This window comes from Planococcus citri, chromosome 2, assembly GCF_950023065.1.
Source record: "Planococcus citri chromosome 2, ihPlaCitr1.1, whole genome shotgun sequence".
NCBI lineage: Eukaryota > Metazoa > Arthropoda > Insecta > Hemiptera > Pseudococcidae > Planococcus > Planococcus citri.
In genome coordinates, this window is record NC_088678.1 from 10407987 (window position 1) to 10435592 (window position 27606).

At 36.7% G+C, this 27606-nt stretch overlaps 1 protein-coding gene across 1 annotated transcript; it reads left to right on the top strand.

Moving 5' to 3' along the window:
- The first annotated feature begins 5348 nt into the window (after positions 1-5348).
- LOC135834584 (procathepsin L-like) lies at positions 5349-24202 on the top strand. The gene is made up of 6 exons (XM_065348500.1): positions 5349-5506; positions 5629-5781; positions 5886-6074; positions 6261-6449; positions 6558-6723; positions 23866-24202. Exons 1-6 carry the CDS (start codon positions 5378-5380, stop codon positions 24078-24080), a joined length of 1041 nt encoding a protein of 346 aa, XP_065204572.1. The 5' UTR covers positions 5349-5377; the 3' UTR covers positions 24081-24202.
- Positions 24203-27606: the final 3404 nt, after the last annotated feature.

Below are 27606 nucleotides of genomic sequence, written 5' to 3' on the forward strand. Positions count from 1 at the left end.
CTTGAAAATAAAATGGCTGAATTAGGTATTCAGTATAATCCTGTAAAAGCAAAAAAAATTGCATTAAAACTATGACAGAAATATCTTGTTGATCAAAATATAGGCAGATGGAGCAGGCAAATAGCGGTTTTAAAAAGGAAAAAATTGGCACATAAAATTTTTCTTCGGGAATGTGTTCAGATAAACCCCCTGAACTACAAAAAAAAAACCGAATCTCCTAACCCATGAGCTAATTTTTTTAGGGAGCTGAAACCTGTTCCGATTTACGTTTTTTGCGATTTACTCCGAAAATATTAGGTTTACGAGAAAAACTACCCTGACAAAAAATGTTCCCCTTCAAATTCTCGACAATTTGATTTTACGATCGATACCCATCCCTCAAGAGGGGTGTCTAAAAAAAGGGGTGGAAAGAGTAGGTGTTTCAAAAAAGGTCAGTCCAATAAATTGATCAAAGTTACCATTTAATATCATTCGTTTTCGCTCAAATTTTTTTTACAAAGTCCACTCACCCAACTATTAATCACACCACCATTGATTGGTCTTCAACCCTCCCAAGGGGTTGGTGGGGGATGCTTGGTTTTTCAAGTAAGACACGGCTGAATCGTATATTTGAAAAACGAATCTGGATACATGCAATATATCGAATGGTATGTTTTCGAGGTCGCTGAATACGAATACCAACTTATTTTCTGGGTCCAACTTCTCAAAGCCCCTCTGTGCCCCAAAAAGGGGGTTAAAATTTTGAAAAATCGTGAAAAGTCGAGTGATGTATAGAATGGCATGTTGTCGAGGTCGCTGAGTACGAATATGAACTTATTTTTTGTGTTCTACCCCCAATGTCCCTCTGTCCCCCAACAAGGGGACCAAAATTTCAAAAAATCATCAAAAAGTCGAGTGATATATCAAATGGAATGTTTTTGAGGTCACCAAGCACAAAAATATGTACTGAATTATTTCTTGGGTCCAATCCCACAATGTCCCTCTTCGCTCCAAAAAAGGGACCAAATTTTGAAAAATCATGAAAAGTCGAGTGATAAATATGTCGAATGGTATGTTTTCGGGATTATATTTTGAAATATTTTATCAATTTATGAGTTTTTCCAGCTAAAAAAGAAAAATTATAAATTATTAATTTCATTTAAATTTCCCATAAAGATATAATTCGAGTGGCACGCAAGAGCACCTAGACAAAATTTAAAAATAGAAATTAGTTGGATGATTATATACATTTTATTTCAATGAAATCCGACAACACAGCGAAAGTCCTACTTCCATTTTATTTTCTATTGAACAATAATCAAAACCTGGTAGGTGAGTGAGCGTTTTAAAGAATAATCTTGAGATGTAAAATATTTTCTTTGCAAAATGAGCGTTCAAACTTTCTGAACAACGATCCCGATAATACCTTGATAATGCGAGTAGCTCTACTTACATATCCCCTCCTCTCGCCGAAAGTTACTCCAATCAGTATTTTTGAGATGAATTTTCAGAATTTATTTCTAAAATAATGGTGTGAATCTTTAAAGAAAAGTAAGTATCACACCATGTTTTTTCGTTAACTTTTTTGGGGCTGAGAATCATTGTGCTTTGAATTCTAAAAATATGAGTTCAGCGACCTTGAAAACATACTATTCGATACACTAGTATTAACACGATATTCAACGACTTTCCAAAATTTTATCCTACATATTTAGAAGGGCGTTTTGAGGAACTATAAGCAGAAATCAAGTTCATATTTGTGTTCAGCGACCTCGAAAACATACCATTCGATATATTGCATGTATCCAGATTCGTTTTTCAAATATATGATTCAGTTGTGTGTTACTTGAAAAACCAAGCATCCCCCACCAACCCCTTGGGAGGGTTGAAGACCAATCAATAGTGGTGTGATTAATAGTTGGGTGAGTGGACTTCGTAAAACAAATTTGAGCGAGAACGAAAGTTATAAAGTGGTAACTTTGATCAATTTATTGGACTGACCTTTTTTGAAACACATACTCTTTCCACCCCTTTTTTTAGACACCCCTCTTGAGGGATATGTATCGATCGTGAAATCAAATTGTCGAGAATTTGAAGGGGAACATTTTTTGTCATGGTAGTTTTTATCGTAAACCTAATATTTTCGGAGTAAATCTCAAAAAACGTAAATCGGAACTGGTTTTAGCCCCCTAAAAAAATTAGCTCATGGGTTTTAGGAGGTTCGGTTTTTTTTGAAGTTCAGGGGGTTCATCTGAACACATTCCCAAAGAAAAAATTTATGTACCAATTTTTTCGCTCTTGCTTTTTAGTGTGCGTAGCACACTATTGGTTTCGCTTTGAGAAATTGAAATTTCAATTACAATGAATGTTCTCTTAAGCTATCCAACCGTTTTTTGTACCTATTGGACACCATTTGAGAATCATTAAGGCGGAGGGTATAGATTTATTTTCATTTAATTCGGATGGGTAATTACTGAGTAATTGCAATTTTAGTTCATTATTTTAATGCATTAAATCCTAAAAAAGGGAAAAGAGGACTTGTAGAACACCTGCCGCTCATTGTACCCTGCTATACCCCCAGTCTATTCCATCACCAGCTGTGTTTCATTGTACCCTGTTACACCCCCAGTCTGTTAGCTGTAAATTCCAAGTGGGAGTGGTTTGGTGGGGCGTTTACCAAACAAATATATTATTTTAAAGCCCTAACCCTCGTAGTGAATTCGTGGCTGAGTGGTTAGGGCATGTAGGTAGGAATAGGAAATTTAGGGACCCAGGTTCGAATCCCCGTGAGGTAAGTAGGTAGGTGACAGATTTTTCGTAGGAAAATTGGATAGGTAAATGCTTTGGAGTTACGTATGTAGTATACATGATAATGGGGCAAAAATAATGCTGGAATTGAGTTATGAATTATGATATCATTTGCTAACTAAGAATTCATTTCATTAATTTTTGTCTACCTATAGCCATAAGTATAGTAAGAATTACCTTGACATGAATAATTTTTAACTTTTTACTTATAATTTAAAAATTACTTCAAAATGAGTAATTAAACTAATTTTTGTACAATTGAAACATGTAATTTTTATTATCATGATTTAGTAAAAATTATTAAAACAAAATGATTTTTACTATTGGTACCTATAGCAAAATTTATTAAAATGATAATTTTTACTATACGATTACAGTAAAAATTATTGAATGGGATCTGGTACTTAATTGTGCTAAATACCAGTATTTACTTAAATTTTTTTGTAAAAATTACCCATATTTTTTTCGTGTAATTTAGAGGCAATTCAAATTCTTAACATATTTTATAAGATTTAATTCTTAATTTAGAATAAAAAGCAAGTTCTGAAAATTGGTTTGAAAATTTATAAATTTGAAGACAATGGAAATTCTAAAAAAAATATATGAAAATTTGTATTTAGAGAGGCTGAGAATTCCAAAAATTGATTAAAAGTTCTGTAAGTTGCAGATAATGTGAACTTGAAAATTATATGAAATAAGTATTGTAATATTTATGAAGAAGATGAGAATTCTGAAAAATTGGAGGCAATGTAAATTCCAAAAATTGAGTAAACGTTTTACAATTTGTGGACAATATGAACTTGAAAATTGAATTTGAAATTTTTTAATTTAAAGACAATTAGGGATGGCATGCTCAAATGCGCGCAACAGCACGATGAGCATTTGCTCAAATGCGCGAGAACGCATTTTAGTAATTTGCTCGAGCACGAGCATTTTCAAGGAAAAAATGAGGAAATTTTCAAAAATTTCGGATATTTATTACTCATTTTCGATATTTTTGCCTGTTTTTTGGTAAATTTAATGCATTTTTCAACTTTTTGATCTTCATTGTGATTTGTATTAGATTACACTTATTTTGTGTAATGACTTTCTACTAATGTGTACCAAGTAAGGGGATGCGTAATAGTAAAATATGCTCGCGTGCTCGAGCAAATGCGCGCATATGCGCGCATGCGGGCACGCAAAACAACATGCGCGAGCATTTCCCATCCCTAAAGACAATAAGAAGTCTGGAAAATTATTCAAAATTTGACTATTTAGAGGCAATGTGAATTCTAAAAATTGATTGCAAATTTCCCAACTCAGCAGCAATGCAAAATTCTGAAAATTTATTGAAAACTTTATGAAATTGTAGCGATGGGGAATTCGGGAAATTGATTTGAAATTTTGTAAATTTTAAAACAATTCAAACTATGAAAAACAACTAGAAATTTCTTAATTTAGAAGCAATACAAGCTTATAAATTATTCTGAAATACCTATTGTAATTTGGAAAATATAAAAACACTGAAAAACAATTATTATTTTGAAGCAGTGAGAGTTTCAAAAATTCTCATCACTGTGACATGGTTGATTCACTTATGCACTACCTAGATATAATAACGGTTATAGCTGTAGAAAAGGCAGCTAGCTACGCACACTTTACAGCTAAGCTTTGCTTAGCTGTCTAGTTTACGTTACCTATTTTCCTGCTCTAAGAGCTAAGAATATATAAAAATCATATGTTTTTGACCAATTAAGTAAGTATTATTTGGGAACTACCTACATTATTCAGTTCTGTACTATTTAAATAACCCTAATACGTACCAAAAAAGTCTCTCAAAACATGAAGGTAACACTTAAGTATGAAACACACAATATTATGAGACAAACACAAAACCAACTTTGGACACAAATCATAAATTACATTCCACTGTTCGGACTATTTATACTTATTTATGCTGCTGATAAGCTTCTAAAATCTATAGGGTTTTTTGCCAATGATTTAAGCTATGGTGTGATCGTCAATATTCGGGGAAATTAAGTATTTACTTTTTGATCCTTTTTTTTTTTTTTGCGAATTCAATTCGAAAAAATAAGTCATCGATTAATATGCTTCCGCTCTTAAACGAAGGGATAATATTCATGGGGAAATTTCAAGCCATTTATGGACAAAAACTGGCAAACTCTACGAGATAAAACTGATATCTATATGTAAATTAATATGGTCTCATTAAAAAAAAACCACTCGAATTATTGGATAATACTTACACCACCTACGTTTCGTTATGAATCAGTATGATTGAATTCAGGATAATTTCCTGTAAAAATTATTTTGAAAAAAGTAGAAATTAGTATAAATACTGAACCATATTCCATCAATTTTACATTTCATGTATCGTATTGTGTAGTTTTGTGGTGTCTGTTCAATAAAGTAATTTTTTTGGTGCAGATCTACCTATTTACTGGAATAATAGGTAGGTTATAGGTGTACAGTACACTGTTTCCAACCAGTAATAAGTGCTTTACATAATATAATTATATTCGTGTAGGTAATTGTAATTAACAATTTTTTCAGTCGTAATTTTCAAGAGAAAATACATAGGTAATATATGTATCAAAGAGATAGAATGGAGAAATTGTCGTTCATTTTACTATTTTTCGGATTAATCGACATTCAGCTACTAACTGCAAACGCTGCTGTAGACCAACATGTTCTGTATCAGTGGAATTCCTTCAAGGTAATACATTTTGCTCAATATAGGCTAATGGGTTTTGGTTTTGATCCAACTAGAAACAATCGATACATTTTATTTCAATTAACCGTAAGATGTACAAATAAATAATAATAATATAATATCAGATCCGGTTCAACAAAACATACCAATCGACCAATCATGAGCAACAACGAATGGAAATTTACTTGAATAATATTGAGGAAATCACCAAACATAACGAACTATTTGAAAAAGGCGAAGTGATGTACAAAAAAGGGGTGAATCAGTTTACTGATTTGGTGAGTATCCTTTACATTCATCTATGATAGGTACCTACAAATAGTTTAAAAACATCGAATGTGAGTGTTTTTTTTCCACTTTTAACTTTGGAGTTTCATTTCAGACTTCTCAAGAATTCTCAGACAGATACTTATCTAAATTGAATTCCTTTCAAAATACACGTTCATATCCGATGGCAACTTGTCCTATTGGTAAAGGAACTCCCCCGGATCATAAAGACTGGGTACATGAAGGAGCTGTGACCAGAGTGAAAAATCAAGGCGCATGTGGTTGTTGTTGGGCTTTCAGCGCTGTAAGTTAAAAGTTATGCATAGAACATGTGTCGTAATAATGTACATACAATTTTAGGAATAAGTGCTGGGTAATTTGAAGAATGTGCCTATGTACTTGAAAAATACCCAGGATTACACCGTGTAGGTAGGTAATAAGTACCTACATAAATTTACTATCCCACTAATTTTTCATAAAAATATTACAGGCTGCGCTCTTGGAAAGCCATTTGTACATAAAAAATAAAAAACTAGAAGATCTCAGCCCTCAAAATCTCGTAGACTGCGTATTGGGCCCATTATCTAAAGGTTGTTGTGGCGGTTTGGTGGAAGAATCAATGGATTACGTGATGAAGGGTGGTATAGCGACTGAAAAATCATATCCATACGAAGCCAGGGTAAGAATCAATGCTCATAAATCGAAAAAGAACTCCCATATTGAGCTAATACTAAATTGGTACCTATTAACTCTACTGGTTTGCGAATTTATTATTATTTTATTACAGAGAAGAGCATGCAGATACGTACAAACCGAGAATGATTATTCTCGTAAAATAATTAATTATACGCAAATTCCCGAAAACAATGGAGAATGTCTGAAAGAAGTAGTTGGTCTGATCGGACCGGTTTCTTGTTATATGGACGCCGTTGATTTTCAACATTATGAATCTGGTACTTGAAGATCAGAAAAATATTAGTTTTTATGTAAAATACATAGGTACCTCATCATTGAATTGCCTTCGAATAATCCGCTTGATAGAGGGGAGATATGCCGGACCTGTAAGGGTTATATAGGATTAAGTATATGTGTTGGTAACACTGATCACGCGTCGCGACACAGGGCTACAAGCCCACGGAGCGGCGCTGCGGCCGATTGTTATACTGTTGAGGTACGTAGTGATCGGACGTGTCGACGCGATATAATCTCGGTGGTGTATTATAGCCATAATTGGCAAGAAAGCGTATTATATTAGTTTTAATTATTGTTTAATTAGCTTAAGTGTAAGTATCGTGTTGATACATATAAACCTTCTAAAGGTATTTAATTGTGTTTGTTCTTTTACATTAATACAAAGTGTCTTACACGTGACTACATTTTACTTATTGTGTGATATAATTGATATAGCCTTTGGCCGGGGTAAGTAATATTCTCAGAGTATTCAGCTTATGCAAGTATCACCGAGTGGTACATAATATCATTATATTTACATTGGCGCCTAACGTCAAGTACTTTTTCATTTTTTTGCTTATTGTCTACAGACAAATAGAGAGCCGCTAGAGCTCGTACACGCTTGCTATTTTTCTTTTTGGTGGTAAATCCGCAAATAAAAGATTAAAAAGTGGCTTTATTAATAATCTAGACATAAGTAGGAGCTTTTATTTGCATTTTCGCGTAGGTTAATTTGAGAAAATTAGCCAAGAAGAGGCGAAGCAAAAGCACTCGAATCAACGTGGTACGTGCTGCCACCGCCGCCCCGTCCAGCCGCCGAATTCGGAAAACGGAGCCGTTGTCGCTGTCGCAACCTCGGACGATTATACTGTCGCAGCTGCCGCTGCACGTAACGTATTTTTTACAACACGAGGTGTTTTCGCGCGTTTTTAAACAGCGTGATCTACCACGTTGCGTATATATACGCATTTAATTGTACATATTATTATTTGTGACTTGTATTACTTGTAATAAAATTTATAACTACACAGTAGTGAATTTATTTTGGCGCGTATGTCAAACTTGAGACGTAGTGAGAGAAGTATAAGCCGTGTAGATTACAACGAGATAACTCTACAAGGGGGAACTCATAGGCGCAATCGAACACAAAGTGTTCCGAAACCGATTTCTGAAAAGCAAAATCAGAAAACTTTGGAAAAACCCGATATCGTATCAAACGAAAACATGAACGACAAATACACATTCACTCCTCGTAGCACGAATATTCCCGCCCACCCTCCCGGTGAGGACGATGATATAAAACACCTACGTAATTTATTACAAGAGTCATGGAAATATGACAATACACAAATGCAAACAATTTTTGATAATCAACGCGAATTAGCATCGCATATCGAAACAACAAAATCGGTAGCAACTGAAGCGAGAAACATCGCTCAAACCGCAGCTGAAAGTGCGTCGACATCGGCGTCACACGCACTCGAAGCATGTAATCAAGCGCAAGACGCAGCTACAAACGTACAATACGTACGCCAAAAATTAGATGAACTGAATGATTGGGCAATTAATTACTCAAACAAATATACGACATTAGACGAAAGCGCTAAAAAGAAATTTATAGAAAACGACAACAGAATGCAAAGCATCGAACAAAATGTAGCTGAACAAGTACAATTAGTGAACAATTGCACTATCAACCAAATGGCACTTACAAATACAGTATTAAAAATTCACGATTCGCTACAAGCAAATCCACAACAACGTGCGATCACAGGCGCAGACACGCGACCAACGAAGATCGACTACACAGCTATGCGTAACGCTGGCGTGTTCTTTAACGAACAGCGACGTTATTTCCCATACGAGTACATTAATGCGTTTGAAGAATACATTCTTGGATTTAATGTGACCGAATTTATGAAGGCCGCAGCCTTCCGTGCGAACATAGACACGAAAGACCAATGGGCTTTCAAAAGTATTAACTTACAAGTTCATGTATATAACGACTTACGCACGAATTTTTTAAATTTCTACTGGAATGCAAAAGCACAGCAAGATGCTGAAAACTTTTGCGATGACGCAAAATACTGCCGTTCGTTACCAGAAATCATTGGATTTATGATACGATGGTTGGAAAATTTCAAAAATTCCACTATTAGAGATGAAAAATTCATCGTTGACATGATGAGAGATAAGACACCAAAAATGTACGCATTATATGTCCAAAAACCGGACCTAACGATCGACGAATTTATTGAAATCTTAAGACAAATCTCGAAAAAAGAACATAATCCCAAACACAAGGAACTAAAATATACACCCGAAAAATTTACGACACAAAATACTAACATACATGATTTACGCACAGCACAAAATAATCTATTGATGCAGCAACAGCAAATGCTACAACAGTTCCAATCTAGATTCACACCGGAGCAATATGCTCAATTCTACAATCAACAAGTGAATCAAAGATTCAACAGACCTCAAAATCAAAATAATTGGAATCAAAATGGCCAAAGATTTCAAAGACAACAAAATAATAACCAATCAAATGGCGGCCAACGCCAACAACACAATAGATTTCAACAAGGTACACAGAGACCGCCCCTACCAATACAAGGTAGGCAACAACAACCTAATACAGATACGACAGTAGCTATCTACAAACCTCCACAAGGAGGAAATCAACAACAAACATTACCAGTGAAACAAATGGAAATGGATGGCGTAATGCCAGACTACGGTCAAGAATACACCCCCGATTACGGGTATGATAACTACGGCAATTATGTCGATTTCAACAACACAAATTATGATAATAATTTGGATGATAGCTACCCAGACACAGCTTCTAATTCATCGCAGAATTATTTCGATACATCGATGACCCAAACACAAGCACCTATGACATATCCATATCCACCGGTATTTCAAGCACCCACATATTATCCCTACCCGCTAATGCAAATGCAAATGCCGACTTTCATGCCACAGGTAGATCCAAATGCGCTCGCAGCTCAACAAGCAGCACTACAAGCGCTAAATGAACAACAAGCTGCGCAGCAGCAATCATCGAATGTAACTCAAGGTACACTCACAGCGCCGGTAAACGCGCTAAACCAAACGAATACGCAAACACAAGCGCAAATTACGATTTTACCTCCTCCGAAGAAGGAAACTGAAGAGGAGAAGAAGAAACGTTTAGAAAAAGAAAAAGCTGACAAACTTACGGGAAACAAGTAGAGCTAGGCGACGCGGAGGCTTCGTCTAGCAAAAAGCTTCCTCCACCGATTATGCAAAAAAATGCATTCACAGCAGACTATATATGGATAGGCGACGGTATCGTACACTTTATAAGACGAGGAACGGTACGCAGAGCCGAACAACTACCAGAATATATAAGGGACCAGATTGACATTAGAACATTACTAAAACTAGTTTGCAAAACCAACTTTCCAAAAAATGCCAAATACATACTGTCCGCAGGACAAATTGAATTTAATCACTTTAATGCGCCTACTGAAATGGTAAAAGACAAATTACGTTTAATCGTAAACGCACTGCTAGAAAAAGGAGCGGAACGAATAATACTATTAATGCCAATAGCAAAACCACCGAAGAAAGGTGAACAAGGCACGAGCCTACATCGATACAAAGAGTATCGTAAGATGTTCCAAGAAATAGCAGACGACCACCCTAGAGTGACATTTCATAAGCAAATAGCTTACGAATTCTTACGCACTGAAACAGTCGAAAGTAACAAAAAAGGATGGTTCATTCAACCCGAAGAATCACCCAACGGAGAGGTTATGCCAATTGAGGCTACTTTTCACTATTGTCAAGCATACGACAGGTATTATCCTGACATGGCGATGTACCCCATAGTAATGGACTTATTATGCAAAATATTGCTAGATGTAGACGATTCAGGCGAAGAAATGCCCAAAACAGGTAGTCTATTGAAAGAACCAATAAGCTACGTACGAGAAAATAAATTCAGCGAATGCTGTACACAAAAAACTCAAGACAAAATACAACTTAATCGCAACATGATGAAAACTTTGGTAGCTGTTTTAGCCCAAAAAGTAGACATAGATCCAGCTACTGGAGAATACATGCGAAGAGAATTTCGATCACAAGAAAACGGAAAAGCCGAATTCGTAAGAATAATTTACGATCCACCTACAAAAAGTGCACAGCTTTCAAAACCTTATAATACAGAAACGGCAATGAAGCCGAAATCAAAGAAACATATCTTAGAAGAACGAAAACAAATCGAAGATGACGATAAAACTGACATTGAAAATGAAATAAAAACATTTGAGGTAAAATCCTTGAACATGAATGGTACTATACCACCGGACAAAATTGTACACTATGACTATTACGAATATGATTCGATACTTGGAATGAAAAAAATTAAAATAGACAACCTCGGAAATCGAGAAATTTACGAAGACAAAGCATCACAAATGAGACCAAATGATCGTCTAAACGAGGCAATTTTAATGATGCCTGACATAATGGACTTAAATGATGTACAACTATCATTTGTAGACAATTTAAAAGACGATCCATGGATCAAAATATCCAAATATGAGCCAGACGAGGATGAAGAACATCCAAATCAAATCAAAAAGATTGAATTGACATTCGAGCAAAAAGCTTTAGACATTTTAGAATTTATGAAAACAAATGAGAGTGAAGCTCGTCACGAAACAAATATACAACGACCAACAATAAACACAGAAGATTACTACTGCGCAATCCCCATATTTATAGACAATGTACCTATACCAGCTCAGCTGGACACGGGGGCATTGCCCAATGCAATGACAAAACCGGTAGTAGATTACCTAACAAGAGAGCATCCTCAATGGATCAAATACATAAAACTGGACCACCCAGTAAACTTAAAATTAGCTGATAATAAAATCATACGAGCAATGACACATATTGTAGAGGTATGTGTACGCATAGGCAACCATATGCTAACAATGCCATTTTTTATACTAGACACAGATGGATACAGCGTCATAATTGGTAGACTATCACTAAGATACTTAGGTATAAAAATTGACTGTGAAAATGGTCAAGAACGAGCTATCTGCAACCCTAAGAATGGTATACCGTTCACAATACCTTTCCTCACAGAAGATGAACGTTTTGAACTAACACCTAGATTTGGTTATGGTAGCTTACCATTGAAAAACATGATGGTATGTCCACAAAATGTACACAGTACAGTACGAATGATAAAAAATCATACACAGTACCTAGATGAAGATTGGGCTCACGAACAAGAAAAAGCCAGAGAGCTTTACAAGAAAAATATGAAAATAGACTTAAACAATCTCGTAGTTAAGGGATGGATTACTCTTGAAGAAGCAAACAATGCTTGGAAGGAACTAGAAGAATATTGTGACATTTTCAGCTTTAATGCTGGTAAATACAAGGGCGAACAAGTCCGATTCAAATTTATAAATGACATTAAAGAACCTGACTTGAAAAAATGGAGAGGAGAAAAATTCCGACCCTCACAAAAGATAATTGAATCTTTACGACGAGCAATATCAAAAATGCTGAAATTAGGCATAATTAGACCTTCAAGGTCAAACTACATAAACACCACAGCTCCAGTAATTAAAAAATCCGGAGACATACGTTTATGCCTAGATGCTGACGAATTAAACGCAGTCTTACAGAAAGTACTTACTGAACCAAGTCCGATAGAATGGATAATTTACGAGAACACAAGTGACAAATATTTTTGTACTCTTGACTTTACGTCAGGATTTTGGCAACTTGTTCTACATGAAGCTTCACGAAAATTCACAGCGTTCCAAGTATGTGGACAAGTATATGAGTTCTGTAGACTCCCTTACGGTTTGAAAATCTCAAGTGGAGAATTCGTCCACATGATGAACCAAGTTATTCCTGACCAAAAAGGAATTACAAAATTCGTCGATGACGTGAAGGTATCTGGAGCTACATTCCAAGAAACACTAAAAAGACTACTACACGTATTCGAACGCATTCGCGAAAATGGATTAAAATTAAATCCCACAAAAACACAATTTTTTCGCGAATATGCGGAGCACTTAGGATTTGTAATATCCAAAGACGAAATTTCCAAACAAAAGGATAAAGTTACCAAATTTATGGAATTTGTGGATAAACATACAAACAAAAAAGGTAAATTTAATATCACGACAGTAAAACAATTACTACAACTAATTGGACTAACAGGTCTTTACAGGAATTTTATTCCAAATTACATGCAATTATTGCGACCAATTTATAACTTGACTGTAGGTAAAAGTGCTAAAGATGGCAAAATACTGTGGGGCCCAGCCCAAGAAGAAGCTTTTGAAAAGCTAAAGACAGAATTCTGTGCAGATTTTACACTGAAGCCACCACCTCCTGACGTCGAGTTATATCTCGATACGTACGTAAGTGAAGATGCTATGAACGCAGTTCTATTTTACATCACAAATAAAGACAAAGATGACGAACAAAAGCATATATGCTTATTTGTATCGATCGCATTCGAAGCTCACCAAAAGAATTTTACACCTTTTGATAAGGATATGATGGCGCTAGTCCAAGTACTTAAACGCCTACAAATGTGGGTATTCGGACGTGTAATTCACGTAAAGAAAAACCTATTAGCCACAATAAATAAATACAGAGACATGATGCAAACGCATCGCAAAGCAGCATATTGGATTACAATGCTCAACTGCTTTGACTTACAATTTTCAATGACCAAATCAAATAGGATGCTTTATATGATGAAAGCACCTGAACTCGAAATAAAAAATTTCGAAACGATGATTTCTACTTTTGACTTAAAATTTTTGGACGAAAATGTCCCAAGACTTTTTGACAAAATGTCAAACATATCAAAATATCAACAAACTGATGAAAATTGCATCGCAATGATGAAAATAATGAAGGAATATATACCTGTAAAAAACAAAAAAGAATTAGACAAAAAGAAACGGTTACTAAACCGATACAAAATTGTAAATCAATGCAATACGAATATCGGAGAACGTACTGAATCCGACACAGACGAAGAGATTCAAGACACTGTAAAGAAAAAGGAAATTCTTATGAAAAGACTTGATGACGATACATACGTTCCCTACTTGCCAACAGAACTCTTTTATGACACAGTCGATTTTTTACATACTGCCTATGGCCACACTAGTGCAAATAAATTAGACGCAGCATTTCGTCGCATTTATTACCATCCAAAATCACTCGATTACATTCGAGAAATCACTAATGCATGCATAATATGCAAACTCAATAAAAATTACGCTCAACCAAAAGTGCTTGAATTCGGAAAAATAGAAGCCTACTCAATGGGAGAGGTACTCTCGGTAGACATTTATGGACCAGTTCCAGCTATACAAGGGGCACCTAGATACCTACTAGTAGCCAAAGACATTTTCACGGGTAGAAATTGGCTAAGATCGATGCCAGAAATCAAAAAAGAAAACGTTTGTCGAGAGATGAAAACAATCCTAGAATGGATAGACAAAAAGGGTATTAAACCTAAGAAAGTAATCTCAGACAATGGGAAACAATTCATCAATGACGACTGGTACAACCTGCTGGAAGACAGGAATATAAAAGTGGCACACACGAATGCCTACAATCCACAATCGTCGTCGGTTGAACGCACGATGCGGATTATTGGAGACAAACTCCGGACTAAAATCAATAAATTACACGATCCCTTTACAACGCACATATGGTGGCACACATACGTTCAAGAAATTGAAGACGAAATTAATAACACACCAGGTTCTTTTGGATTTAAACCTAATGAGGCCTGGGGCATACAAGACTGTATTACTGACAAAATGCCACACAAAGGGGCCAAGTACGATTTTAAACAAAAACTGATAAAGTTGTTACATAAGTTAGCAAAGATTAAACTACCTTCGATGACAATCGAACAAAATCACAAAACAACATTAATCCCTGAAAAGGATGTATACTCGGATCCGGACGGCTATGCGAGAGTGACAGCTGATGGAGCCTGCTCCAAAAATGGAGACGAAGACGCCGTAGCAGGCATTGGAATTTGTTTTTCAACTGACAGTACAAAAAATATTTCACAGAAATTGGAATTTGACGGTGAATTTAGTCTATCTAATAACTATGCCGAACTAAAGGCAATTATAGTCGCACTAGAGACAATGTTAAAGAACAACTTTAAGAAAGTAAAATGCTTTTCGGACTCCAATTATGCGATCAAAGCATTAAACTATACTGTCACAAGATGGCAACAAAACAACTGGCTTAATTCTCGTAAGAAGCCAGTACACCACAAAAATTTATTTGAACGAATTCTAGAATTAGTGAAAAAATTCACAAGTGTACAGTTTATACACGTATATGCTCGTAAAATCGAGTACACAAACGTAATCGCAGATCAATTGGCGAAAAAAGCAGTCTACACGACTGAACACATGAAATCCAAAGTGGAATCAATGACTCCTTCTCAAATAATTGAGAATTACATACGCGAAAGGCGTAGACTACAGCGTATTGAAGAAGAATACAAATACAATAAGGAGCATCCTGATCCTACTATCTTGAAAAAAGGAGACATGGTTCTACTCACGAACCACAAACAATCCAGTAAGGACAAGTGTACTGGAGAAAAATTTTACCCTAAAAAAGTGGGTCCCTACCTAGTAATAAAACGTACAGGAATAAATTCCTATTTACTAGAGCCCACAGACGACTCAAACATCAATCGTGTAGCCAACATAAGGCAACTCACGCTTTTCCTAACTCAAAAGGAGATCGACAGAATGGAAAAGGATGACAAATTACATTCATACATTGATCAACGAAAAATGATTGACAAAATCAAAGACTTCCTAAACAAACATAAACATGATGATCAAAAATCATCAACAACTGACTCGGAAGAGGACATGCTTGAAAGAATTCAAGGTATACCATTAGCAACTGATGCGGAAAAGAAAATTTTCCACGAAGGATCAAAAATGGTCATAAAAAAACTTATTGACGTTGCTAGAGAGCAAAGACTTCAATTACGTAATAAAAAGAAATTAGAAGCGCAGCTTCAGCCCAAACAAACACAAAATGAGGAAAAAGAAAGTACTCAGGACAAAAATTCGACAGACGAATCAACTGGGGCACAAAAAGCTCGAAAGCTACGTAAAAAATTATACAAAAAGCGTAAACAAGAAAAATCAGACAATGAAGCTAAAAAAGCTGAAATTAAAAAGAAAAAGCGAGTAAAACTTGCAGCGAATTTTACGAATCAGCCACCTAAGACTGACGACGAATTAAAAAACAAAGAGGTAAAAAACCCTACCAAAAAGGAAATAAAATTACCCACAACTACTCAAAATCCGGGGACACAAAACCCCCAACCATCTAAAAGTGGAATCAAATTACGTCGATCAGAACGCATGGCCGCTTACAGGCAAAGAATGGGCCCTACAAAGCCTAAAAAACTTAAGAAAACACTAAACGTCATAGACGTAGACGCTATCGACGTAATTGACTACACTGATGGAGAATACATCAACTATTTTGCACCAGATCCTTGTGAGCTAATCAAGGATGAAACCGAAATCTCCTCTGACGAATATGAGCTTGACAATAGCAGCGACGACGGTCAATCGATCATAATGTCGCTAACAGACGACGATGACGTAGATCAGTTAAAAACTGAACAAGAAAAAGTATACGACGCATCGTCAGACAGTAGCTCTGAATCAGACTCAAAAGACGAGACCAAAAAACACAGCAAAAATGCGGAGCTGAAGAAAATTTCAATCCTAAAACGTCCTTCACAACAGGAAATAGAAAACATGATCAAAAGAGATCTCGACTTTGAACCCACAGAGGTTTACGATAAGGCGAATGAAGCTGAAAAACACAAAATCAAGCAAAAATTCATTGAAAATTACTCAAACTTATCAAAAAAGATGAGACCAAAATTAAACATATGCGTAAGCAAGATCGTAGGTGACGCTTCAGTAAAAAAATACATAAGAGATCAAGTACAACTTGAAAAACTAAAGAAAAAAGAAAATCACGAAAAATTACGCCAAGACATGGCGGAAAGACGAGAAAAACGAATTACATTAGAAAAAGCTAAGAAAAAGCTTAATGACCTACGAAAAAATGACGCTACGTAAAAAGCTTCGGAAAAATCGCGAAATTTCGACTAAATAGGTATCATACCTACTTAACAAAATCTGCATAAAAAATTTTCTAGACAATTTTCATTTACTCCTGAATATAGCACTCATCCAACGCCGTTGGAATTTTTCAATTCGGATGAAAATTCGCGAAGTTAATTTTTCCCTTAAAATAAGGTAAATTCCCTTCGAGGGAAAAAGGGAAAAATAACTTCAAGTGAAATTAAGACAAACGAGAGTATTTCGAACGTTTTTTCGTGAATAATCGAAATCGACGTATTTTTCAAAGAAATTAACCTACGTGTGATACAAAGTATCGAAAATTGTACACCGAGTGATCTCACGCGAATTTGCGACGTAACGCGAGTATTCAACCTATCTTTCGTGATAAAATTTCGTGACAGTTTTATACAAATTCGTACAACGAAAATCGAAATGGCAATCCACAGCTTTACCCTAGAAGTCCGTCAAAGACGACAGGAGGCGACGATCAACATCGATTACATCAGTGATTTTGGAGACGCGAACAGACTTATACGAATTGCAACTTTTTTAAACTGGATGCAAAGACTTCGAATCTTCAACGAACCGGAAATCGCCAACAACGACGGATATGCCATCACAGTAACTCGAGTCGCAAGACGTGGAGACAAAATAAGAACGACGGTGAAAATAAATGGACAAATACGTAAACGACCAGCGATACCGATAGCCACGTTCAGAGAAATCTCAGGAGCTTTTGGAATACGACGACCTTAAATAAAATTTAAATGTACCTACGAAGAAAAAATCTTCAATATCGAGTCGAAGACTTAACATAATGCGACACAGTCGCTACTTGCGAAGATTTTCAGCCAAAAGGCTTAATTTACAATTAAGATTGACTAGAATAATAAGACTAGAATTAAGATTGTAAAATATTTGAATAAAAATTCTCCACGACGTTAAAATGACTAAACTTTGATTTAGGTAAAACTTAAAAATAATTAACAAGCTAAAAACAGGTAAATAAATTTATTTCAACAAGAAGAAAACCGAATTTGAGAAATTCGCATCAAGACTACAAGTTCGATACGTAAGTATTAGGTACAAAATAGGTAAGTAATGCCTACATGACTGAATAATTAAATTCAAATACTCAAAACTATTTTCGCGTAGCGAAGACCTAAAACAATGACTTTTCCAAAATTTTGAAACACATTTCGAACCAAAATTGAATTTTCAATATTGCGACAGGCATCACTTTTTGATTCGAAGTCAGAATTTTTCCAAAACCAACGAATAAACAGAAGTAGACAAGTTTATTTCGGAGAATTCATCGAACACGATGAACGCGACGTTTGGCAACATAGCCAACACAAACCGATTCGATCAAGCTAATTATATCAGCCGATTACATGACTAGATTTTTTCACATAAAACAACAAGTTTTTATTAAAATTACATAACAAAGGAAAAATATTCTTATACTAAAAGATGCACAGACTCATTAGGAACATTTCTATCGAGACAGAATTTTGAAATATTAATTAGCAACTGAAATATGACGTAAAATTAATCGAAATCGAGCATAGCTCGACACGTTTGCAATTGGACAGCAGAAATTCCTAGAACTTATCGTAGTCACCACTACAAACACATCACTTACACGATCGGTTCGCAACCAGCCGCCCGACCGGCGCCGTTTTCGCCAACCGAACGCTACGAACGTAGAAGAAGTAGGTAGGTGGGGGACTCAGATAAGCCGATACAACCGGCTGCATCGAGCGACACGCCGTACTTTACGAATATTATTGTTCTGTTCTCCGTTCGGGTATGTGCTTGCTCGTGTACTTTTGCGAATTTATGCCTTTTTAAGCTGAAAGTTTTTATAAAACGTGTCTCTTTTGACGTGTAATTGTGCGAATTTCTTCGCGAACTTATTGGTAACGTGATTTATCGAAAAATCCAAACATTTTTCACGACTTTGTGCGAAAGGATTTCGGAATCCAAAGTGCGCTCGGTAGTGAGACGTGCGATTCAAGTCACGATCATACTTTTGTGTAAAGTGCGATTTATTTTATACTCTTAAGCTCGAAAGCTTAATTTCTAATCGCGAGTGCGAATGTCGGAAGGTGAGAAAGTATACGAATTTCCACCGATCGAAAAACGGCTCGCGGACATAGACCCACAGTGGAAAGTGTCGACGAATCCGAACGTTGACGAATCCGAAGTGCTAGCGACGCAAAATCGCGACTTTTGTGCATATCACACACAACGATTCGGACTTGCCACCAAACCTGGTGATTGGATCAGAGTAGCGAGAAAAATCGTGAAAGAGGCCAAACCTGGACCAGACGAGCCAACTTCAAGTACGAAAAGTACTAATAACGACGAAGACGGTGAGTGTAAATAACAACACATATTTATTCTGCTTTTAATGCATGACTTTATTTACGTAAAATCGAAACATCCGTGAACAAGTGCCGAATTATCGCGTATTTTTTTCGTTTCATTTTTGCTTCACAGATGTCGGCGCTTCCAGCATTAACGTGCGAAAAATGCCACCTCGTAATCTTCAAACCGGCGATCACGGCAGACCTAAAGGAAGCCGCCACCGTACTCGCAACAAGTGATTGCAAACACGTATTCCACGCAGCATGCGTAAGAGACATGTGTACCGAGGCAAGCGCCAACGGACAACAAATGGTCATCTGCCCTCGTGATCAGTGTAACATGACACTTTACGCCTCACAATTTCACCTAATGCAGACTACGCTGCAAGCGCTAGACTTACGTGCGCTGGCAAACTCGACAGTGGAAATTGAAGCTCAATTCTGGCAGGATAGCCACGCCACTAGCGAGCAACAAATTGCGCAAACCCAAGCTCTAGTAGCGAAGCTACAAGCAGAGCTTACGAGTACGAAAACTCAACTCGCTAAGACTAAAAGTCTTTACCAATTAGCTTTATCTAAAGCTAATGAAAGGCGATCACGATCAAGATCGACTACACCAGCGAGAAACGCTGACGACGCATCCGTCATTCTCAGCACAGCTGCTAACGTATTATCAGTTCAATCTGACAACACAAACCAACCTGGTACATCAACATCGACACCGGCGTCCTACGCAGCTGCAGCCACAATCCAACCGGACTTCGAAAATATTCAACGTCCGATACATGAATACAGACCACCGCTAAAAAGTACACAAAGTCAAAAATTGCCAACAGGCAACATACAAAAGAGCTTCGCACCAAACCCAACGATAAGAGGCCGAGCTCCGACTCCAACTTACAATCCACAACAACAGATGTTACAACATCAAATGCCGCCGCCACGGCTACCAAGAGGAATATCCCCCGGCAACATTCGAATGTCGAAAGCAAACCAACAACGTGCCGCAGCAGCACAGCAGCAAATGGCACCAAATGCCAACGTAAATCTGGCAGCAGCCAGACCTGACCAGGTACCTCCTCACGTTTTGGTGATGGACCAGGTACCACAATACGACGATCAAGGCAAATTGATACCACCTGCGCTACACGTACCTACAACTGAGAAACGTAGCATTTACCGCACACAACAGACAAAAAGTCGAAGCAAACTAGAACGTGAACGTAAAGGACCTTTCGCACAGACAAAACGAGAACACGATCGATTTTTTCGACGATATGCGATAAAAGCAACGACGTTATATCCATTCTTTCCACTGCAATTTTACCCGTGTCGATACACACTCCTCGCGACGTTCCACAACCAAGCCGCGAACGGCGTATACACTGCAGTTGCAGCTCAAGACGTCCTAATGATGGGAGATGGATATATTTGGGGAATGATCCAATATATGCTTCGACTTCGACAAAATATGCTACAAGCATTACACCCAGGACTCTACCGACGTGATTTGAGCATTGTCGACCTGATCGACTGCCTAACTAAGTTAAAAAACTTACCACCTCGAGTCATGTACTCAATTGGAAACTGGGACATGTTCAATGGCATGTCACCGACGACTTTCCGCGAACATTATGCGGAACTATTAAGACTAATGCGAAAGTATAAGGTTAGAGAAATCTACCTTATGCCACTAATGTATTTTCCCGACCAGAATGAACAGCTGGTAGCAGCTTATACGAAAGTTTTCACGGACTCCTGGTCGAGAACCTACAACGGTATCGTAGAGATAATGGGACCTGAAAACTTTTTCGGCAACATGCGACCAAATATGGACGATTTTGGACCCTGGTTTGAACCAGAGGTCTATCACGATTACGTATTCGCAATCCGCGACGATCTTATCATGCCGCCGAAAGATCCGAAAGAGCGAGAACGTGAAGAGAACGAAGGGGAAGAAGACGCCTTCCAATATTACGACGATGATAATTCTTCGGAATACTCGCAATCGTCTCAACATTTCGTTCAACAGGACGATGAATTTCCAGAAAAACAAGCCGAATTACAATTCGAAAGCCCAGGAACGGATTACATACCGATTGGTCAGCAACAAGCTGGAGCTAACGACAATATACTCGTAAACGCTGGACTTAGTCAAGCCAACTTGGAGCAGTTCAATGCTCAACAAGCGCAACAAACGCAACAACATGTTGCAATGGAAGGTATCGAAACCACACCGGAAACGGTACAAAAGATGGTTGATATACCTGGAGGACAACAAATGATGAACATTTCGACTACCAGATTCAATCAAGCTTGCGACGAATTGAATCAAACTATTCAGCAACATGCTTCTGAAACGAAACAAATGCAACCATTTGGAAACAATCAAGTTGCAAAACACCAAGGGCTACCCCCAACGATCGATAAACCAGCTTTCACCATTGTAAGAGATGGAAAAACTGAGTACACTGGACACAGTCCAAAAACACCTGAAAAAATGGAGGAAGGAGTGGAAACGACTGTTCAACCAGGAACGGTTCCATTTTCCGAATACCCTTCAACATCAAACCCTGGTACGCCGCAGGCGCCGATAAACACGACGCAAGGATCCACAGGACCATCGCCGAATAAGTCGCAAAATGCAGCAAACTTCCTTACTAGTACGCCGAAACCTCAACGCCAACAAGGCGAAGCGAATAGCAACAAAGATAGCGCAAACGCTACAATCAACCACGAAGATGCTGACATGCCAGAGAGCTAATACGATACAATCGTAAACACGAATTAGACACAGTCTAATACATAAAATCTGGTGAAAAATAACAACTATGTACGACTCAGAAAAGATAGAAATTTTGGTCATTTTTGAAATATAATTTCAACTTCCAAATTGTAGGTACCTATCCGAATAAAAGTAGGTACTGATAAATTCAAAAAAGGTTTGAACCTAGGGTCCAATTTCACCAGAATTTTCATTAAAAAATTTTCCACTCGAAGTCGTATTTTTATTTTCGTAGTTCTGAACTTTGTTTAATTTTCCAAAATCGAGTGGACTAACGTAAAATTGCAAAAAATGAGTCGAAATTACTTTTTAACATAATCGCGCAGCGCTGTCAAATTGACATTTCATAAAAATTACCCACAGGGTACCTTAACAATCAACTTTCTCAACAGCAATCGTCGAGATATCATCGTAGTCGTCACTGACTTGGCATCATCGTAACCAAGGCAAGGTAACATTCCGCCAACGTTTTCAACGTCGTTATCTGTATTCGAAGAAGTCAACTTTAACATCCGACGATAATCATCTGTATTTTGGTTCGATATATTCCGCTACGTTGCATTTTTTTCGATTGATATTATTATGCTGATTGTTATAATTTGATTACATGTAATTTTATTCGGTCACAGACTGATTAATTTTTATTTATCTATAATTTTGTTTTCGAAAGGACTGATTAGATTTAGTTTTATTTTGTAAAATTTGACAATCATTGTTAAGATTTATATTCTCGACGCATCGATACAGTCCCATTTTCTATTGTATTTTGTAAAATGTTAATTGTTTAGAAGCTCTAAGTTTTTTGTAATTTTTTCATACTCGACGTACGACACGACTCACTACCACAGGTAGACGACAAGTACCTTCAACTTTGATGCACAGCATCCAACTTTCGGTTCGCTTGGTCGATTCTTGTCTCGTCTATCCTTTTCGATTTGGGAGTTTGAAAAAATTATTAGTTTAGGGAAAAAGTCTTTATTTTTGTATTCTGTCGCTAGATAGTACATACTTTCCCGATGTTTTCAACTTCGCGTTTTCTGTCCTTATTCGTTGCTCGTATCTTCGGATGCGATAGCGGATGGTGCAGGGTCGCGAAGGGGAGCTTCGGGGGTATTGCTACGCGCACAGTGGGCTAAATTTGGATTTACTCTGCCTCGAATTTCCCGCAGTGGAACACCACGAGGGGCAGAGACTGCTCCCACAGGGACCAGCCTTACAGCTTCGACATATCTTTCTCTCTCTGATCCGTGCTTTCCACGACTGGTTATACTCATTGAGTAAAGCCACGAAGGGGCATATGATAGAGGGGAGATATGCCGGACCTGTAAGGGTTATATAGGATTAAGTATATGTGTTGGTAACACTGATCACGCGTCGCGACACAGGGCTACAAGCCCACGGAGCGGCGCTGCGGCCGATTGTTATACTGTTGAGGTACGTAGTGATCGGACGTGTCGACGCGATATAATCTCGGTGGTGTATTATAGCCATAATTGGCAAGAAAGCGTATTATATTAGTTTTAATTATTGTTTAATTAGCTTAAGTGTAAGTATCGTGTTGATACATATAAACCTTCTAAAGGTATTTAATTGTGTTTGTTCTTTTACATTAATACAAAGTGTCTTACACGTGACTACATTTTACTTATTGTGTGATATAATTGATATAGCCTTTGGCCGGGGTAAGTAATATTCTCAGAGTATTCAGCTTATGCAAGTATCACCGAGTGGTACATAATATCATTATATTTACACGCTTTTTTATTCACAACGCAGGAATTCTTCACCGTACCAAATGCAGTAACAAGGCATCTGACATTAGCCATGCTCTCGTGATAGTGGGTTATGGAACAACACGGGTAAACAAAACAGATTATTGGCTGGTGAAAAATTCTTTTGGTGAAACTTGGGGAGAGCAAGGCTACGTCAAAGTACTTCGTAATAAGAACGAATGTGCTGTTGAAAGTTGGAATTTTTATCCAATACTTTGAAGCTATTCGTGTACTTACCTATACTTGAGGTATATTTCAAAGAAACAATACATTTCCTATGTCATAAAAATATTATAGACCTTGTGTTCAATAAGATGTAGCTCGTGTTTATAAATAATTCTACAAACCATTTTAGATGCTCATTTGCTATTTAGGTACTTACACAAGTCTCCAATTTTTGAAAGGAATGAATTATAAACTCTACACAACCAAAATTTTGGCTACCTACCCAAAGTGATACCTACCTTACTCCAATTTTCGGTGAATTTTTGAATTGAAAGTCAAAAATACCTATTTAATTACTTAATTGGCTATTTCCTTTGTTTTTCTTTTCTTTGAAAACGATGAATTTTTGTACTTACAGGAAAAAATGATGAAAATTAGTACAGAAATGATCTTAATTTCATCATTTTTGGGCATTCGGTTTCTCTATACAACGGCACAAAAATCCATAGGTATATCTAATAGTAAGTACAGTTTTCAGCGATTCATTTGTTCGCGAACAATTTACTATTGATTCAGTCGTTCTTGAACTCGTGAACGGATCATTTTCCATTCCCATTGATGGATTTGAAAAAAAAAAAAACGAATTTTTTCCACGCTTTCTTCTATTGCATTTGATTTTATAGTGATTCATTCAGTCGATTTTGGATGATTTATTGATTTTTAGCAAATCGTTTGCGAACGGATCAAGTCCAGTGGTTGATAATAAAATTATATTTACAACTACGATTTTTCCAGATTTTTTTTTTTTTTTTAATTTTGACAAAATTGTTTTAAAAATGAGACTGGATTTTTAATTAAATGTTTTCATGCAAATTTAGCCAATTTTTCAAAAACCTCGAGTGATTTTTTGTTATTGGTAAGTAAGTTACACCATATACTTATTGTGATTTTTCAGTCATTTGCAGAATATTATATCATTTCACATTTTTCTCAACTTCCATCCAAGGAGATAAAACTTTTCTTAACATACTAAGTAAGTACCTACTATAAGTACCAATTTTTGTCGATTATTTTCAACAATTTTTCGGTAAATTTTGACATTTTAAAAAATTTTTGTCAGTTTTGAGCGAGTTTAATATAAGTATATTTTATCAATTTTAAACCACTGAATTCTGATTGGTCGATACACAGCTTACTCAGCAAAGAGTATAACAGATTATGTGGAGCGAATCGGCTCCTAGCTGGGATTTTGAAACCATCACCTTTGAAAGTTGGTCCTTATGGTATGAAACCCCCGTGATACAATTTTTAGATCCCTAAATCTTCCCTAGCCTCTTGAAATGTGATGAAATTGTAATTTTTGAACGTTTAGGGGGGGGGACATCAGTCTGCACCTCAATTTGAGACACACAATTCCAGCTACCTGAATAAGTTTTTCGATTTTTGGTGAATTTTTGATACTTAAAATTTGATTATTTTCGGTGATTTCTTTGTTGATTTGTTTTTTGTCCAAGCTGTCCAGGATTTTTGAATCTCTTCAAAAGGTGTGAAAAATTGTTTGCAAAGCTAAAAACCTAGTTATTGTAGTTTACCCATATTCGAGTCCATTTCCAGACGGAAACTTCGAGGTTTTTTTTTAGTAATTTATCAGGAAAAAAATATTTTCACCATTTCAAGCCATTCTAGAGCCTTCAGCGCTTGGAAATTAGCTCCAATGTGGATAAAATCGAAGTCGAGAATGACTCTCGATCTTTAGTTGCTCAAATTAATTTCTGAACCTTTTAACAGGAAAATCAAAAATCGCACTAGAGTCTCTTGTATTGCCTGAAATAGTGAAATTTGGTTCGGGAAGTTGATATTAGCTTCATACACCATTTTGATCAAATATTTCAGGTAGATTTTTGTAAAAGCATGCTTGGATTACCGAAAATGCCTAATTTTGGATTTTTAACAATTTACCCAAAATCAAAAAATTTATTTGGACAGCTAAAGTTTTGATTTGGGGGTTTCAGATCGTTCTCTTTTCAGCTCTTCCCAAAAAATTTGGCCACTCTTCAAATCGGAGGTAGACCTCTCAACTGGTTCCTTTGTGAGTACCTACAGTGTGAATGAGTTTCAGAAAAACATCTTTGAAAAGAATTTTGGGAGTTTTCAACACATAGCTTGTTGAGAAGTACCTACCAACGATTCTTAAAAAAAATAATCATTACCTAGTCATTGAACGAGAGCTTGGCAGGTAGTTATAGCCCGGCATATGACAATAGGAGTAATTGCATCCCCCTCGGCGATCCTCCGGGACAACTTTTTTCTTAAAGGGGACATCCTAAGGAACATTTTAAAGCAAACTTGCCCAAAAAAAGTTGGCTTTACTTACAAAATGGCGGCCATTTTGATTGACAGGTCAGCCGATATCGCAGATTTTGCGTTTGTACATAGGACTTGCACGAAATTTTTCAACCCTTACAAAGGCAGATCGAAAGATCATGCAAAAATTTATCACCTGTCAAAATTTCAAGTGCTAAAGTGCGTTTTTCGATTTTTGGTGAATTTTTGTAAACCCAATTTAGGCCAAAAATGAGGGAAAAATCTAAATTTTACCAAATTGACCAAAAAACTTGAAATTTGGGATATACCCTATTTTTGACATGCCAAATCGATTGGAAACAGCTTCAACTCGTTTTGAGCAGTTCTGGAGCCTCCAGAAGATTTTTGAAACTCGAAATTTCCACAAAATTCCCTCAAATTGGAGTTGTAAAGCTGAAATTTATTCTAAAAATCAATTTCAATACGTTACGAAGCACTGCAGGTGAATTTCGAGTCGTTTTGCAGCCTCCAGCGACTTTTTGAAAATTTCTGAAGCATTCAGCAGATTTTTGAAACTTGAAATTTTCACAAAATTTCATCAAATGGAGATGGAAAGCTGAAATTTACTCTACACTCTAATTTTAACACCCTCCGAAGACGACTTCAGGTGGGTTCAAGTCATTTTAGAGCCACCAGCGATTTTTTTGAAAATTACTGGAGCCTCCAGTAGGTTTTTGAAACTTGAAATTTCCCCAAAAATTTCATCAAACTGAGATGGAGAGTCGAAATTCATTCTGCAAACTAATTTCAATACGCTACGAAGTTGACTGTGGTGGATTTCAAGTCGTTTTGGAGCCTCCAGTGACTTTTTGAAAGGTTGAATGGCGTTTTTTTTGGAAAATTGAAATTTCCTAAAAGTAGCTGGAAGCTTCAAAACCAATTTTGAAACCACCATGTAGTCTGCGAAGTAAATTTCAGCTTGCCAACTCCATTTGATAGATTAATGTTGCGGGAATTTCAAGTTTCAAAAATCTACTGGAGGCTCCAGTAATTTTCAAAAAAGTCACTGGTGGCTATAAAATGACTTGAACCCACCTGAAGTCGTATTTAGAGGGTGTTAAAATTGGAGTGTAGAGTAAATTTTAGCTTTCCATCTCCATTTGATGAAATTTTGTGAAAATTTAAAGTTTCAAAAATTTGCTGGAGTCTTTAGGAATTTTCAAAAAGTCGCTGGAGGCTCCAAAACCACTTGAAATTCACCTGCAGTACTTCGTAG

What these genes read in the sequence shown, in the direction of transcription:
- LOC135834584 (XM_065348500.1), top strand. Translation starts at nt 5,378, where the DNA reads ATGTATCAAAGAGATAGAATGGAGAAATTGTCGTTCATTTTACTATTT. An exon ending in ATCAGTGGAATTCCTTCAAG is followed by an intron (nt 5,507 to 5,628) that starts GTAATACATTTT and finishes ATATAATATCAG; the next exon opens with ATCCGGTTCAACAAAACATA. An exon ending in GTTGTTGGGCTTTCAGCGCT is followed by an intron (nt 6,075 to 6,260) that starts GTAAGTTAAAAG and finishes AAAATATTACAG; the next exon opens with GCTGCGCTCTTGGAAAGCCA.